The sequence below is a fragment of the Pseudopipra pipra genome, chromosome 10, assembly GCF_036250125.1.
Source record: "Pseudopipra pipra isolate bDixPip1 chromosome 10, bDixPip1.hap1, whole genome shotgun sequence".
NCBI classification, from domain to species: domain Eukaryota; kingdom Metazoa; phylum Chordata; class Aves; order Passeriformes; family Pipridae; genus Pseudopipra; species Pseudopipra pipra.
In genome coordinates, this window is record NC_087558.1 from 22,798,318 (window position 1) to 22,815,513 (window position 17,196).

The window sequence follows — 17,196 nt, forward strand, 5'->3', positions numbered from 1 at the left end:
AAAGCCACTGGAGTGTCTCCTGGGAGGAGAGGGGCCTGAAAGGGAGGCATAAAGGACAAGTGCTGGCAGGCTGATCTGTGGGACTGGGAATACCTCGTGCTTCAGGGCCGAAGCACAATGCCAAGGACCAATGGAAACACCTTCCTGGTGTGATGAAGATGTGCAGGATGAGGGCCTTGTGCATGGAGGAGCTGCCATGTAGAGACCAACCCAGGAGCTTGCCATGTCTGTCTACAGGCTGGCCTTGCACACAGCTCTTAGGATCCTGTCTGCAGCACCCTGCTCCTGTCGTCCTGCAAGGAGCCCACCTGTGTTCCAGTCCTATCCCTGCAACCAGCTGTGTCCAAATAAGCTGCCAGCTCCTGGCAGTGCCCACCCAGGGTGTTAGCTGTGAGCTGCCACTGAGCAAGTCACCATTGCCATACAGGCTCAGAGCTGCAAGAGCTGTGGAACAGATGCAGCAGGTCTCTGTTTGGCACCCACTTATCCCTTCTAATTCTTTAGTCTTCCAGTCTGTGCCTGGTACTGCCCCCATCATCCCAGCAGCTCTGGAACAGCAGCCTTCAGCAGTTGCTCTATAACACTTCAGTGCTCAAGATCTGTTGGCAAGCCATGTTCTGGATCATATACTTGCTGTGGCCACCTAAAAGATGGAACAGGATGCAGAGCACAGACCTGTGACTGCCTCCCCTGGCCTGGTTTATCAGCCTCTGCACAGCCAAGCCTCACAGACGTCAGACGTGCGCTTGCCCTGCATAATGTGACTGACATCTCTATTTTCAGTGCAGCAGAGCTGCAGCCACGTGTCTGGGGAGAAGGGGCAGCTGCTCACTGTGCTGGGGGCTCGTCCTCCTGACACTGGTGCCGTGCTGTGCTCAGGGGGTCAGGTGCAGCCCTGGGGCTGGTGCTCCCCTGGGGAGGTGGATGATGAGCACCAGCCTACTGACAGCAGGTAATATCCAGCTGGGACTGTGCATCGTCTCTAGGAGCTGTTTAGCTGGTGGCACAGATGCTGTGCCTAGAAAATATGGGCCTGGTAACGCTCAGGCCAGTGAGAAAGCTGTGCCCTGTGCTCCAAACCAATCGGCTCTGTGCTAGTGCAGCTGAATCATTTGCCCAGTCTGAGCTTGCTGGAGCCTGAAGTGAAAAATCAGTGAGCCAAAAAACCTGTATCCAGGGAGACAAGGAGGCCCCCAGCAGCAGAAGGGCTGCACAAGACTGGCACTGGCTGTGGAGACATGGAAGAAGCAGCCAGCAGAGCTGTTGGAGTGTGCCAGTGCACTTCCTTCTTGGTTTTACTTTCTGAATATGCTGCAGGCTGTAAAGCAGCTGGGCCCCTGTGCCTGGGCTGAATTCTGACCTCTTTGTCCCAGAACAGAAAGTGCCTGTACATCCTCCACCCCAGATGCCACAAATACACTGTACAGGAGAGAAACCTGCCTCATTCACCAGTGCCTTTCAGTAGGAGGGGGCGAAGGCAGCCTTGGGAGAGTGATGCTGGGCAGAGAGGGTGGTAGGGCCAGCCCAGCTGCAGCAGTGAGATCCCTCCCTGCGGGCCCCTGGAAAGCCCAGAGAGCTGGTCCCCGTGCAGGCAGGGTGTGAGGGGAGAGCACTGCTGAGTGCTGGCAGGGTGCCTGGTACTCACTGGGACGATGCCTTCAGCATGTAGCTGGCCTCCCGGTCATCTGCATTCTCCAGCAGCCTCAAGATGAAGACGTTGGCCAAACTCTGCCCCTGATCTTCCAACTCCTCTACCCGAAGAAGCCCTCGGGGAGCAGAGTCAAACACCTGGTACTTGTCCCTGGGAAAGGTTAGAGAGGAGATTAGGAAAAAATGCAGTTATTCCAGGAGACTTTGGCTTCAGCCACCCAGAACTGTACTGGGGACACAGAACAGGAACCTCTGCATGGCAGGAGGAAAAAAAGATGTCCTGCTGTGGGAAGGGATGAGCGGTTGGCTACGAAAACCCACTGCAAAGCAAGAAACCCTTTCCTTGCTCTGCCCCAGGCATCCTGCATGACCTGGAACAAGTTGCTTGCTCTGAGCTCCCCATGCACAAAACACAGATGGTACTCCCTCAAAGGGGGCTGTGACGCTTAATTCATTCCTATCCATGAAATGCCCTCTGTGTTTTCTGGATACCAGTTGCCACAGAAGCAAAACATTTCCCTGCACACAGACACCGTGGCGACACGTTCGTTAGGAACGCTGGACGGGCGAGATGCTCCCCACCAGTGGGTCTGGTTCAGCCCACAAAGAGTGTGCTGTTCTCTGCTGCTGTGTTTAACCAGTGTCCGCTTGCACAGGAGTCAGTCCTCAGCATGAGAACATCCTCCTCCTCCTCCTGAGGCAGGTTACACCCTGTCAAATATAACTGCTGGCCTCAGGCCTACATTTATACCCCTCCCTGCTGCTCAGACTTTCTAGTCTGCTTTTTTAGAGGCTTAATTGACTAAATCTGAGCTGTTCCTCAGGCAGTGATGAGTCAAAAATCACTTCTTGACAGGAAGGCAGGCCTCCTGGGTCAGCCCACCAGTCAATGCAACTCAATGCCACCCTGCAGAAACTGCTGGATACAGGCTCACTTACCCTGCTGGAAAACCTGGCCTGGGATCTGTTTAACTCCTGTTTGCCATAAAGTTTCAGCCAGAGAGAGCCGTGCCACCCATGAAGAGTCAGCTGTGCTCAAAGGCAAGGTGACTGATGGAGGGAGGTGTGCAGGTCAGGCCAGGATGGCCTCCCTGTGCCTGGGGGACAGGATGGGATCACAGCTTGGATAAACCCGGGGGCAAACAGGACTAATGAAGTGTCCTGTGTACTACCCAAACTTTGCACTCACCCAGGAATTTGCCGGCAAATCACCAGCAGATCATTGAACAAGAACAGGTAGATTTCTCTGAAGAGTTTCTTGGTGCGAAGTGTTCGTGATGTCTTTGGACCATTCATTTGCTGCAGTTCCCCCTGCTTCAGCAGCCAGCGGGAGTGGGAGATGATGGGCACAGACTAGAAGGGAGGAAAAGATGGCAAAGTTCAGGAGAGGAGCAAAACCCCTTGGATTCAAGTGGTCAGGATGTTGAAAGTAATAAGAGGTGCAAGAGGAGGGGTGGTGAGCTCCCGTCAGCACAACCTGCACTACAGAGGCTGCAGCAGAGCTGCAAGGAGAGGGCAGTGCCCTCTGCCATCCACAGCCCAGCAGTGTGACAGCACTCAGACAGGGGCACAGCAGGGGCCTGAGAATGGACAGACACCCAAGGATGGCAATGCTGGATTGAAACAACAGCCCAAGCCCTGAGCTCTCTCTGGGAGAGCCCATGTCTCATCAACTGGGCTGAGCTTTTCTGGCCTGGGAGACTGACTTTCAGAAACACGTATTTGGCCTTTTGGCTATAAAAAAACCCAGATTAAATGGGTTTTAACTGGTTGTGTCTGTCCTAGCCAGGAGGAGATACTGTCCACGAGCCACCACAGCACTTCTGCTAGAGTTTTAACACACACCGCATTGAAAACAAGAAGCCCAGAACAAAACACATCTTATACTAGAACACTACACTTCCCATTGACCAAAATATTGAAAAATATCTGTATAATTGCTACCCTTTCTACCTTCTCTCCCTTCCAGTGTTTGCCACATGCACGGTGGCACAGTCCTCACACTTTTCTCCCTGTGCCAGTGCCCAAGGCAGACCTGCTCCAGGGATGAACCAGCTCCTGCCTGTCATTACAACCCAAGCTTTACCAGAAGTGGAGGCAGCTTTGTAGCTACCCCAATGTACTGCTGTCCTATGGGCTGTGGTCTAGCCCTGACACACTGGTGAAGTGCTCTGGAAAAATCAATTTTTTTTTGTTTTGGTTGTTCAGGTACATAAAAAGGTTGCTGGGAAGCTAAATGTGATCCTTAAAGTTCAGGAAGCAGACAGACCTGAGAAGCATCTCCATGGCACTCATGAAAAGGATTGACAACTTTACACTCAGCACTGGAGTTTCATGGTATATATTAAATGAAATCTGGTCAGACACTCCTAAATATTGATTTAGTCATTCCCTTAGTGGAGCCAAAATAGATCAGCACCAGGTAATTAGAAACTGTACATAATGCATAAATGCAGTGATGAATTAAAATGCCATGACAATCTTCATCTGGGTATTTTTCAGCTTTCAAGTGTTTCGCTTTGTAGCTTTCATCTGCCTTTAACATCATTACCAGCTTGTGCTTATACCTTGATCTTGAATTCCAGCTTCTTCTGGATGCTGATCATCTGCTCTGTTCGGCTCATCTTCCGGACACCTTCATTACAGGCTTTCACCACCTGGGAAAAGAGAGTAGAAAGGTTTGCCTCCACTGGCCTGAAGTGCTGGACAGCATGGAAAGGCCTGACCATCCAGAAGTGCCCTGCTGTAACAGGAATTGTCCAAGCCAAGCTCTTCTATCAACATTGTGTCTACATGAAAAAGAGAAGGGGAAAAAACTTCAGAACCCAAATGACCAAAAGCCCCCAAACACCCAGAAGATGTTACAGGTGGAACTGGCTATCAAAGGACACATTAGGTGGCTCCAATCAGTTACTGAACCAGACAGTGTAAAACAATGTTCCTGTTGCACAGCAAAAGGAACAGTTCATTTTCCGGATCCTGACACATCATGTATCTCATCTCCCCTGCTCCCAGCACTTGAAATGAGGAACATGTGCAGTGTCATCTTCAAGAAGAGAAGGAAGCCAAACATCTTCATTTCAAAAATGCAAATGCTGTGGTTCTGCCAAGCAGCATCAGATGCCAAGGCTATGAAATGTCCCAGGGAAAGAGACTTCATTCATCATACAGAGCCCAGCTGTGTTCTGAGTGCAAACTTTTAGCTGAAAACCCACAGCCAACTGCAGGCACTACCCTGTTACAGGGACCTTAACCTAGATGCCACTGTCTGTTTCATAAGGAGCAACTCTCTGGAGAACTGGCTTGGCAGAAAAATTACACTGGAGAACAAGCTCCACTTTGTGCTCTGTTTCTGCAACTCAAAATCCACCCGAGTATCAGCAACTGAAACAGTGACCACCTCTTGTCTCTCAAACAGGATCCCTACAGAGAAAATAAGCACTGGATGACCTCTGTTGTGAGGCCTGTACCTAGCTGGATATGAGGTATCTAAGCTTAAACACTTACAGATCAGTGTTTAACCATGCAAAGGAGTTAACAAACTGATCATGTGAGTCACTGATAACTGAATATAAAGCCAGCATTTTTCCATCAGCAGCTGTAGTCACCTGCATGCCACAGGAACAGGCCTTCCTCAGGCTACTGACCAGTGGGAAAAGAATTGGCTATCAGATACATCCAGAGGGATTCTGCAAACACTGACGTAGCACAGAAAGCTCCATCTTCATCCCAAGCAATCTCCAAGCATACACTTCCTAGACTAGCTGAGGGCAAATCCAAGAGCCAGTTCTGTCCCAGTGTTTCAGTCAGAAGCTGCAAGCCCGTGCTCAGGGTAATGTTCTAGCAGAGTTTTCAACTTCAAATGCTTATGTTGAACTGCAGGAGTCAGGAGATGTTCCAAGCACTCTGTCCCAGCACATGTAGCTGCCAGCTACGTCCAGACCATTCATACATGAAATCAGCCTGTCTGACCATGTCAGGAAGAGCCCAGATAGAAAACATCCCACTGCCTTCCCGGTGTTTTGTACACAGAAGTAACTAGCACAATTGAACACCACATCTACCTCCCAGACTCAGGGAAGAGGGCTAAAGGCAGTCTTGGGGACTTCATTAGGAAACTGTTATTCTAGGTCAGAGGGAGAAGTGTGTTGTGTTGGAGGAAACCTGACACAGTTGTGCTCTGCTGCCTGCTGCCACTAATTACACCTCTCAATGGGATCCATCACCTTCAGGTATCTGCAAAAACGGCTTGTGTTCTTGTGTTCTTGTGTTCTTGTGTTCTTGGAGACCCCGAGGAAAAACATTCCCTCTGCCCTTTCCTACAGCAGAAGCACACACATCTGCTGTTAGCAAGGGATTCCTTGTCACTGACATTAAAGTGCTGCTAGCTTAGTCCATCTTTCAGACTTAAGAAAAAAAAAATTAGTCTTGAAATGCAGTGACAGGATTCAAAGAGACAGCTCCAGGATGAAATGTAGTCCGTAGGTCATTTTTTGAGGGGTGTGTGTGCATGAAATGAGCATCATGGTTTAATCTCAATGGTCTTCAGTTAACCTATTCAGACTTACTGTTTCCAATTCTTTATGTGCATCCAGGGCTGTAGATTCCCTGTCAGATTTCTCTTCCACTTTCTTCAAAATGTTCTGCAGGGGAGGAAAGGCTGTGTTAATGGTGATCCCAACCTGAGAGCACAGAAAGGTCTTCACTAGCCTATGAGCTACTGCTGGCCATCAGTCTAATTACAGGAGAGGTGACAGAGTACAGTGACTCTCACCTCTTGGTTCCTATTTCTCATTAAAACCTGTTCCCATATGACCTTATATCTAAGGGAAATATAACAAGCAGACTCTTATTTTATAAAGAAATTAATAAATAAATATAGCTAGAGCTGGCACTGACAGATAATGTTATTGGTAGTGCCACTGGGATAAGACCATTTGGGACTGAGCTGTTTCCTCATCCCTACAAGCATGTTCTCCTGCAGTGTTTAGACAAGCTGGCAAAGCACAGGAGGAAAATGGCTGACAGTCTGGTCTAAGCCATCATATGATGTAGCATCCCCATGTCCACCAGCTGTTCTGCATCTGTGTGTCACCATCCTAACCATCAGGCAGCTGGGTTAATGGACTGCTGCTGCCCTTTCTAGCAGCTCAATGAAGTCCCTTCCCACTCTCTCACTCAGTAAAAGCTATCTGGCAAATCCAACACTAACTTGGGGATGGTCTCTGCAAGACTGAAATCTTTTTTCTGTAGTCATGGAGAATGTCTAACTCTGTGGAAAGGCTTCCCCCAGCTCTAGGGTTGATCATGGCTGTATCTAAGCCCCATTCACAGCTGCTGGAAAAGAAAATTACAGGAGTGATCCAGAAGACCTTTGTGACAGAGATAAGAGCAAAACTCTACCTGCACCAGCAGCTTGAGCCGAGTGATTCTTTGAAATGGCAGAATCAGGAAGGAAGAAAAGGACAGGCCTTTGCACTTGGGATCCTGCTCCAGCTGTGAGATCACTTCCCGGAAAGCTGGTTTGTCCTGGCTGAGAGGAGAGACAGAGAAGGTGAGGACTTTGAGTGCTACCCTGCCTGGGACTCGCCTATATGGCTGGTGACCCAAAAGCAGCTTGGTCTCAAGAGACAGCATCTGCCACAGAAGATAAGAGAGGAGGAGGGGACTGAATGCCTCTAGGTGTATTTTAGTTTGAATCTAAAACTATTTATAGTGTTGGGGGAGGGAAAAAATAGATTTCTAATGTACAAGCCATGGTAGCGTTCACATATGTTCATCTCCAGCTCAGCAGCATACACTGCGTGCGTAGGTGTGTGTGAATGGGGTGTGTGTCCAAGTACATGAGTCAGAACCATAATTATATATTTTTACACAGTTGGAACTCTGTGACAAGGTGAAATTCACGCAGTCATAAGAACAAGACAAGCCACAGAACAGCTCAAGCTTGGATATTCCTTGCTGCTTAGCTGGAGGATGGCAATCATTATCTGGCCTGAGAAGGGCAGGGGCCATGCCCAAGCCTTCCCTGATGGTGTTCCCAGGAGATGAGGACATGGGTGGGCCATGGACACAGCTGCATGGAGCAGTCTCAGAAGGCCCAGCTGCCACAGTCAAAGCCAAAGCTCCCTGGCAGCCCCAGGGCCCCGGGGAAGGCCGGCACTGCTGGAGCCCTGGCCAGCAGAAACAGCGTGGAGCCAAGGAGGCTGCTAACGGTGCTAAACCTGTCTGTACTGTCTGTTCCTCACAACATCCAAGAGAAGCCACTGGCAGTGCTCCCTGCTGCAGCAGGTACTCTGGGATGGTGTGACTCACCTGCCCAGTGGGGGGAACTGTGACACACCTCAGGCTTTGAGTTCAGCCCAGTGCTGCAAAATTCTTGTGCTAGCTGGGAGCCTGGGCTTCGAAGAGAGTCTGCTCTTTTCAATTTGCTCCATGTATTCTCACAGACAAAAAATGCTGCCCTCAGAATTCACACTGAGGAATGCCTCCATCTCCAACAGGTCCTTTTTAAGCTCAGATAATCCAGCCTATTGCTGCTTTGCTTCTGAGCATTTAGTTAATGACTGTAAGCAAACTGTTTCTATTCTGCAGTTGCACTGCTCACCTCTGACTGAAGGAACCCTGTCGTACCCTCCTTTTGGAGAGAACAGCTGGCCAAGCTCAGCAGAAGCCCCTTAAAAGTAGGTTTTTTCCTCAAAAGCTGGAGAGTGGGAAAAGAATGGACTTGGGATTGTTACACTAGCCTGAACCAGCTGCTGCTACAGGAGAAAATACACTGCACCATGGGCAATGGGCTGTCCTGAAAGAATCCAGGACACTGCAACTAAAGAAAAATTAAATCTCCTGCTCAAAGACAAGCTTGTAGGGCACTCATTGTTTTGAGCTGGTATCAGAGAATTCCTACTGGACCAAAAGACTTGCTAAACTTGAAAAATACTACAAAAATATCTTGGATTATACCCTCAGGCCTAAGTCTGTGTGTGTAACACCAGAATGTGAAGCAAATAGCGTTTGCTTTTTTTTTCTTTTCTTTTAAGAAAATTCTGTTGTTCCGAAAAAGAGTTAATTGGGAAGGTCAAATGTCTTGCTGAAAAGCTTGGGAAAAGCAGTGGCTGTTTGTGTCATCAGAGATCTATATTATATTTATGGCCTTTTATCTCTTGCCTCTACTTGCAGTTTAAAAATACGTGCATTTCACAATCATGTGGCCCTGTGTGCACCACAACTATTTCCCACAGTTGGGAACTGCTGGTTCTGAATTTACTTGCCATGTTACCTGCATACTATATAACCCCATCTTTACTATAAAGCCTTTAATTGTGGGGGGTTTCTTTATGGCTGTAGTGAGAAATCAGTGAAGTGGGAAATCCTGTTTCCGTGCTATCCAGCCCTTTCTCATACATATCAAAATTTCAGCTAAATCCGTGGCCTGTACCATTTTGCAAAGTAATTTAGCAACAAGGACTAGAACTCACAGAAGCTGCTTGTAAGCTCTCTCCTGGTAGGTCTGGTTGGACACGTAGGTGATGTACACGGAGAAGTGATTGACCGTGTGCTGGTAGACGATGTCGCACACGTCCGAGATCACGATGTTCTCCTCCACCCGCTGCTCCAGGTCCAACAGGAAGCTAGATGAGAAAGCCAGCACCCATGTTTAATTGTGGCCTGTCTGTCCCAGGAGCAGCCAGCTCCTCCATCCCTGTACAGCTGAGGTCAGCTAAAGCCATTGCCTGCCCTGCCATTCAGCAGCTGCCTTACCGCTCGCTGACAGCCATCACGTCCAGGACGTTGGAGAAAAGGATGTGTGCCTCGGACGGGTGTAAGATCTTCTTCAGGCGTTCATTCTCCATGAAGTGAGACACCAGCAGATTCAGACTCTTGTAATATGAGGCTTCAGAAGTCACCAGCTCAAACATGGCCTGGGGGAGAATCCCAAAGAAGGCAATCAGCAGGTACCTTCTGCTTCTACAGAGAGGCACCCCGGCGTTACTGAGAACATCTGTGCTGCACAGCCACGGGCCTTGCACCCACCCTCCAGCCCAGAGCACAGGGAGAGGGAAGCCTGCAACACATTTGCCACATGTTACAGGGGATAGTGACTTGAACAGGGAAGGTTTCCTCCCTCAACCATCTGCCCTGACCCAAAGGAAATAGAGCTGTTACTGTCCAAGGGAGGCTCCCTGGTCAGCCCTGGCCATACACTTTTCTGGCCCAATCCACAGAGGACCAGGACAAGACACAGCAGTCCCTAACTAATACCATCAATCCTAAATTAACTCCAAACTTCAGCCTTTGCTTATCCTATTAGAAGAGAAAACTCTGGAGCAAAGCCTCAGGCCAAGGATGTGGTCTGTGGAAGCAGAAAGACAAATTGGTGGTTTGGTTCAGAGATAAAGATCAATTTAATGAGATGAAGATATATAGTCTTCTGCCTACAGTAGGTGCCACAGAGACAGTCCACTATTGGCACACAGAACTTCCTTACTCTCTGAGGGAGTCTTTGTTGCCTTTGTTCAGAATGAGATACAAAAGGAGAGTATTTACACAGCTACCATTAGTTGAAGTAAGATTAACTGAAGATTCTCATGAGAGCTTCAACACGGTGAAAAATTGTTAGATCCTTCAGACATCTCTTGATGAAGGTGCATCTTGGGCCCCTTGTCCTGGGGCTGGCCCATGCAGCCACTACTGAGAGAGGAACCTTTCATAGGTCAGTGAAAGTCTTGTTTCCTTGGATCAAAAGCTACTTGGATGCTCCCCTCCTGCCCAGGGCAGGGCAGTGGCAGGGCCCTGAGCTCTCCCAGCAGCTGCAGGGCCCAGCTACAGCCAAGGACATCCAGTGGAGCTACAGGTACATGCAGGACTTTTTGTGCTGTGCATATATTAAGATATCTTCTGAATTAGCTGGGGGTCTGCGTTGTGGTTTGCTTGTTGTTTGTTTGTTTGTTTGCTCTTTTTGAAGAAATTATTTGATATTCTCCACTGATCAGTTTCTGGCCTTTTCCTGGAAATATCACTGTGCACCACAGAAGAACCCAAGGCAGAGACCTGGGCTGTGTCCCTGACACTGTGCTGCAGTCCAAGATCTGGAGGACAGGCACAGCGAGGAGGGACTGTTACTCAATCCAGAGCTGCTAAAATAGCAGTTTAAGTGATGTTTCAGCTCTTTGCAGGGTTGGGAGCCCAGGAAGTATTCCCAGTGGGCAGTAAATTCAAACATGGTCCTTTCCTGCACCAGAGAGGGAAGCTCAGCTCCCCAAAGGAAGATGGATAGAGATGACTCTATCAGTCAGTGACTGCATCAGAGAGTGTTTAAGGAATAAGAGGGTGCTGGATTTTTTTTCAAGGCCAGTTTTCTCATGAGAAAAGTGGAGGAGTATCAGCTCAGCTTCTCCAACAGCTTTACCCAGGCACCTGGTGAACCTGGGAGAGAACCTCTCTCTTTCTGCATGACCGGCTCAGTCCTAAATGCAACTTTTACAGCTTTAACCGTATCTTTTTATTTGAAAGATGAGAGCAGAAGTGGAAATACACAAAGATACAACAAAGAATAAGACTGGACATGTTGGGACAGCCAACTATCCCTTCCAGATATCCTGGAGATTGACACCTCCTATCATTTTTTCTGCCAAATTTGATTGCAGGATGGTTGTGAGAGCCAAGATCAAGACTTGCCACTCTACCACAGCCTTTAAACCTTCAGCCAGTTTGCTTCCTCTAGGAGGTTGCTTCCTGGTTTGTTGAAGCCCCTCTGGCTATGTTTGGAGAAATCAATTTGTGTGTGTTTGTTGCTCACCATAGTGGAGGGTGCATGGGCAGGTGCAGAGTGCTGGCCATTTGAAAGAAATAATGAAATCCATAGGGAAAATATCCCTGCACAGGGTTCTGACTTAAAGGAGATGCTGAAAGTAAAGAACATCTTCACTGGTCGGGACAAGCTTCTGGAAGTGTTCACAGCATGTCCAAGGTGCCAGATTCCTAAATTACACTGGAGATCCAGCTAGTCCTCTGCAGACCAAAAGTACCTGTTTCAAGCAGCCCAGCCAGTTGTTTCCACTTTGGAGGGGAAAAACAAGGTGCAAACCTCCTAAACTGGCACCAAACATCCACCTGCGACGTGATGATGTGATCCCTGTGGAGTAACTGAGCTCTGCAGTCACTAGAAAAAAGAGCATCAACTTCTGGTCTCAGAAGTGCAAAAATATTAGGAAAAAATCTGAACTAAATGTCAGTTGACATATTGCTGTCCCCTGAGCCTGAAACTCTGTCTTGGAAACATGACCACACCATCAGTCCCCCAGGTCATTAACTTCATGAAATCTCACAAGCACGTAAAAGCTGTGCTATCATTTTCATTGCTTATGTTTTGGCAGGGACACTGAGAAAGGAAAAGAGATGTGAGGCCTAAGGAAGAAGGAAACGCAGAAGATCAAAAAGGAAAAGAAATAAGAGTCATCAAGGACAAGATTAATCCTACAGGCTCAATTCCCACTGAGGCAACATGGTGTTTTATTGCATAGGCTGGAAATACCCGTTCCTGATGGCCCTGCTCTTCACAGAACCCACCAGGTAAGAAGGGGGAGTCCTGGTCTAGTCTAGGAGGGACATTGCTCTGACCCCTTGCCAAGGCATTGGTTTTGATCAGCTCTCAGACCTGGTTGCCTTCACAGGGTCAGTGCAGTAAGTTCAGCACAAGAGCACCCTGAAGGTTTGAAATCTAAGATTTACCCAGTGAAGGAGACTAAATTAAGTATTTCCTGGACATTTTTTGTGAAAATGGAACAAAAAAGAAAGACTGCCTGCTTGTCAAGTGTGCTCTTCTACACAAGCCATGCCACCAGTGCACACAACTTTTGCTCAAGCAAAGAATATTTCCAGAGCAGCAGCTCTCTCACCTAAATTCACACCACGGGTGCAGACTAGTCTGTCTCAGCCCTTCTTCTAACACCAAAGTGACCTGAATCCAAAAAATACCTGGCAAAAACTTCTATCAAAGCTCATACATCTCAGCAAAAATGGTTCAGTTCAAAGACTGAGAATAGTTTGCTAAACTATTTTCATTCCCAAATTGTTTTGGATGAGTTCCACTCAGCTCCAAACCTCCTTAAACACAGAAGATAAACAGGGTGTAGGAAAATCAGAGGCCTTTTCCAACCTAAACAGTTCTATAAGACAGAGTCCAACCATAACATAATACAGTTAGCAAGCAAGAAAGGTCAAAATGAAGAAACTATACAGTAAATAAAACAAGGACAGACTGAAAAGGAGAGAACTGAACTAGGAAGTAGGAATAAACCACAGAGCTGCTCCACAAAAAGGCCATACCAGTATTTTACTTAGGATTATGCTGAAAGAATTTTCACTGATTAAATGTCATTTCTCTGGATCACTATCTCTCCAGAGCCCAGTGCCTTGGGGACAGAGTTTGTTTTAATGTAAATCTCACGTAACACAGGGAGTGTGTTCTCTCAAGGCATTTCTTCCTCCTGCTACACACACGTGCCTGCCATTCCTTCCACTCTGTCTCCATGTCAGAACCCAGAGCATCTCTTTTGGCTTGTTCTTCTTGCATCATCACATCTTCTAGGGAGTTAGAAGAAAGCCCTTGGTGATCCATGTTCTGCTGTGTTTGCTCAACACACATCTAGGTAATTAAAACTACCCTATCAATGCCTTAGTCGCTTCTGATAATTATTCTGGTAGCACATAACTTTTGTATTTCCCTGACCTTTGTGGTCTGTACCATGTGTTTTTCTGCATTTGCAGCTGCATTTTTCCGGGGTGCTCCCAATTGTTGTTTTGTATCTTTCTAATCTCACTTGTGCTTCAGATGGAAAAGGCTGGCGTGGCAGAGGCCATGGCTGTCTGAATTCTGAGTTCCCAGGGTTAATGGGCTGTGCTGCAGCATTTTTGTTTTCTGAAATTGCTGAAATGTGGATGTGGATTTGGGGGCGGTTGGGTTTGGGGTTTTTTGTTGGTTTTTTTTTGGTTTTTTTTTTTCTTCCTGAAACTCCATTTTCTGACTCATCTGTTCCAATGAGGACAATAACAAATTGCCTCCCATGACACTTTTCAAGCATTCATTGGTCTTCCAGTCAAGTTTCTTGTTTTGATGCTTGAAAAACACCTGTGTCTTTTGTTGCCTTGCTCCAAAAAGTTGCTGAGGCTGCTCAGCAACCTTCCATCATCGCCCATAATGAAGACCAGATTCCTCTTCTTGTTCTTGTCTCTCTCACTTTGAAGATTACTGCAGATGTGTGACTTTTCCTGAGTGTTTATGCCCTGCTCTGTCACATCTACGGTGATGTTCCCTTCCTCGGCTGTGAAGAGGGGTGTTAACCTCAACTTTCTTTCAATTTGTGTACCAGTACTGTTTCCTGTGGTCTCAATAATACTTTTGTTGTCTCTCTCCTGGCTGAAGAGCTACAAGCTCTTCTAGGCCCTGTGTTTACTGCAGCTTTGAGGATAAAACAGGTCAGACAGGTACGATTCTGTCCTTAAGATGTTAACTCCATGATTTCTGCTGTCCTGTACTTCAGGAAAATGCCTCCAATTCTCCTTTGTGAAGCTGAACATTTTCCATTCACCAAATCCCTCGTGTACAGCTCACACTCACAGTCCACATCCAGCTTGGTCAGGGTTCCAGCACTGCAGGAGCAAGCAGTGCTTGCTTATAGCAAGGCTGGATCCAGCATCATCTCCTCGATCGCCTCAGTGATTCCTCCAGCCCTCCTTGTTTTCTGTCCTTGACTCTCCTCACAGAGCAAATTCTCCACTTTGTCCGTTCGATGTTCAGCCAATTTCACAGCTTTCTGGCTCTGAGCAACATTATAATCTCTTACTGTGCTAATCCCAGAACAAACAGGAAGGAAATTTCAGCTGTGATAAAGTAACGCTGGAGAAAGCACAGCACTTCTTTAAGGCAGCACTGTCCCATTCTCCATCTGCTTTATTTCTCTTGTTATTTAAGCAGAGAGGAGAAAATTGAGCACACTTAATGTAGGGATTTAGCAGCACAGAGATTTTTTTCCTTAAAACACCTACAGGTAATGAATGTAACTTAACAGAAATGGCAGGCTTTGAAATCTATAGTGCACACTTTTAAGCAAATATTTCTCTGTAAAAAACTCTTCATTTTGAAGCAAAAAAAGAAAAAGAAAAGCTTGTAATTTTTCAGATGCCAGATTGTGTTTGTAATGCTGGCACTTTGAAGTATCATGTTTTGCCAGGTAAACAGAACAAATCTGATGTGGAAATAACCAGTGCAGAAGAAGAACATGGAAAAGCAACAAATTATTTCAGTCACCTTCAGCCCTAACCCTGACTCAGTAACAGCCTGTGCTTGCCAGCCCAAGGTACTGTGTATAAACATGGGTCCATTGCACTAAGGGTGTGAGTGGCACAGCCCTGCCCATCACAGCCCCCGGGGCACAGGGTGAGCACTGGCACTGTGTGCACAAGGAGTTCATCAGGGATGACTGTGCAGGTCCAAGTAAACTTAGGGGAACTGCTCACACCCTGAGGTGTTCTTCAACACCTCAGATACAATCTCACAAGCCAGAGATGAACAGACACACTGCCACAACCATCTCAGCAGAAGCAATGCTGGTGCAGGAGTATGGTCAGACTGAAAGGATGGAGCCTTTGAAGTCCCATTGCTCGTATTACAACACACACCACACACTAAACAAGGCTTGTCATCTGCTCTGAATGCAGTGCTATGCATTGACACAGAGCACTCAGGCTCCCCACACTCCCCAGAATAGCAACCAGTTGTAAATTGCTGTGCAACTGATGTTTTCATGACTTGTGGCAGCTACCCCCACCCACTCCTTTCACTGTGTGATGCAGCCCTGTAAGTCAACAGCATGCAACTGTAAAGCAGTGACGTCACTGCACTGGCTGGCTAAAACACAAATATACCTGTCATTATTTTTTCCTGTTTTGCAGTAGAGTCCAAGTAACAAAAATTAAATATAAGGAAGTTTATCAGTCTCCATCTCTTCTCTTTCTATTAATGCCATCACATTCAAAACCTTACAGCTGAATTCTTCTAAGATTTCTAGTGGAAAGTATGTGTCCTGCTAGTAACTTCAGAAGAGGATTAATGTGCACTGGAATCAAAAGCTCTACTGTAAAAACCTCCTCATTATCCCTCTTCCTTTGTAAATTGCTCCTAAAGCTGAATCAGAAAAGGGAAAAGTTCTTTTTGCCACAGAGATGTCCAGCAGCAACAGAACATACAGAATACGGAACAACACCTGTAGTTTCAAGAAAGAGTGAGTGATGCTAACCAGAGCAACACAGAAAATACTCAGCAGGGCAAGGCTTGTCTGTGACTGCTGTGAAGCTTTTAGTTTTTAAATCTTGATAATCTGCCTTAATCCACTCTCACTTTTTAAAGCAGCAATGCAGTTAAGAAGCACTCTGCCTTCCCTCATTACCTCCTGCAGCTTGATCTCATCTGGCTGGAGGATGCTGAGGACGCCGCTGCTCCGGATCTCGGGAAGATCTTGCCATAAGTTGAACCTGGAGTTGGAATTCCTCAGCAAACTGATTTGTGGTGGAGCTTTGTTTTCGGTTGTACTTGTAGGCTCTGCTTCAGACGGAGTTTCCTCGCTGGGTGAAGTCTCCTCAGGGTCTGTCTGTGAATCCTGCAGTCGCCTGGTTTCAATCTCCTCGCGTGTAGACTTATCTCGATATTCCTGGTACAAGAGCCCTAGGAGGGAACATAACAGGTCTGAGAGGTGACAGCTGAACAAGAGAGTAGAAAAGTGCTATGGGAAAAGCAATTGCTTTGTTCACCTCAGGGGAGGTGAGAGAGATCCCTTCTGTGCGGAGCGAAAAGCCAATTATGGCATCCCTACTTCAGCCAGAAGTGGAAACTATAAATGGAAGGCCATTCCTAAATCTACAGTGCTGTCAGCAACCTGCTCTACAAAACATTTAGTAACACAGTCAGAGGAATCTGTGATCAATCAGAAGACCTAAAAGAAGCGGTTCATCATTTGCCAGGCTTTTAATTGTCTTATAAAGCTTAATTTTCTCTTATATTACTATGTTACAAGTTATATAGGTTGATATGCATGTTTAAATGTGTGTCTGGAAAAGCAATACTGCCTACATTGAAACCACTTTAAAGGAGCAATTTGATGGCAATGAATATCCTTAATGAGGAAACACGGAGCTGCTGTTAAGGCAGGTGAAGCTTTAGGACAAGAAGCTACAGTTACTAGTTTGTTTTGGTATTGACCTCGGGGTTAGCCTTGGACATGTTGCTTAATATCCCTCTGCTTTCCTTTTTGGTTTCTATGATGATTGAAGATACAAAATTAACATTCAAAAGGTACCTGAATGTTACATCACTAAGGAACAGGGTCTGAATTGACACCATCTGGCAGCACATCAATCACAGGAGGCGGCTTCTGAGTTTCAATTACGAACTTCAGGAGTAGGTGAAACAACTGAAATTTGCCCCCACCCCTGATTTCAACTGACAGCACAAAAAAGGTAGGACTGCTGAAATTCCTTGGTCATCTTTAG

The 17,196-nt window shown here is 46.9% G+C and overlaps 1 protein-coding gene across 5 annotated transcripts in view; it reads right to left on the reverse strand.

Annotated features, from left to right (window-relative positions):
• The window catches only part of NGEF (neuronal guanine nucleotide exchange factor), a 50,711-nt gene that overhangs the window by 4,678 nt on the left and 28,837 nt on the right, over positions 1 to 17,196 (reverse strand). For all 5 annotated transcript variants that reach the window (XM_064666713.1, XM_064666714.1, XM_064666716.1 and 2 more), the window contains 8 exons: positions 16,098 to 16,372; positions 9,412 to 9,572; positions 9,129 to 9,281; positions 7,054 to 7,183; positions 6,219 to 6,293; positions 4,218 to 4,307; positions 2,840 to 3,003; positions 1,646 to 1,801 (listed from right to left, as the gene is read on the reverse strand). In XM_064666713.1, the coding sequence (XP_064522783.1) occupies positions 1,646 to 1,801; positions 2,840 to 3,003; positions 4,218 to 4,307; positions 6,219 to 6,293; positions 7,054 to 7,183; positions 9,129 to 9,281; positions 9,412 to 9,572; positions 16,098 to 16,372 (1,204 nt within the window). The remainder of the gene's footprint in view (positions 1 to 1,645; positions 1,802 to 2,839; positions 3,004 to 4,217; positions 4,308 to 6,218; positions 6,294 to 7,053; positions 7,184 to 9,128; positions 9,282 to 9,411; positions 9,573 to 16,097; positions 16,373 to 17,196) is intronic.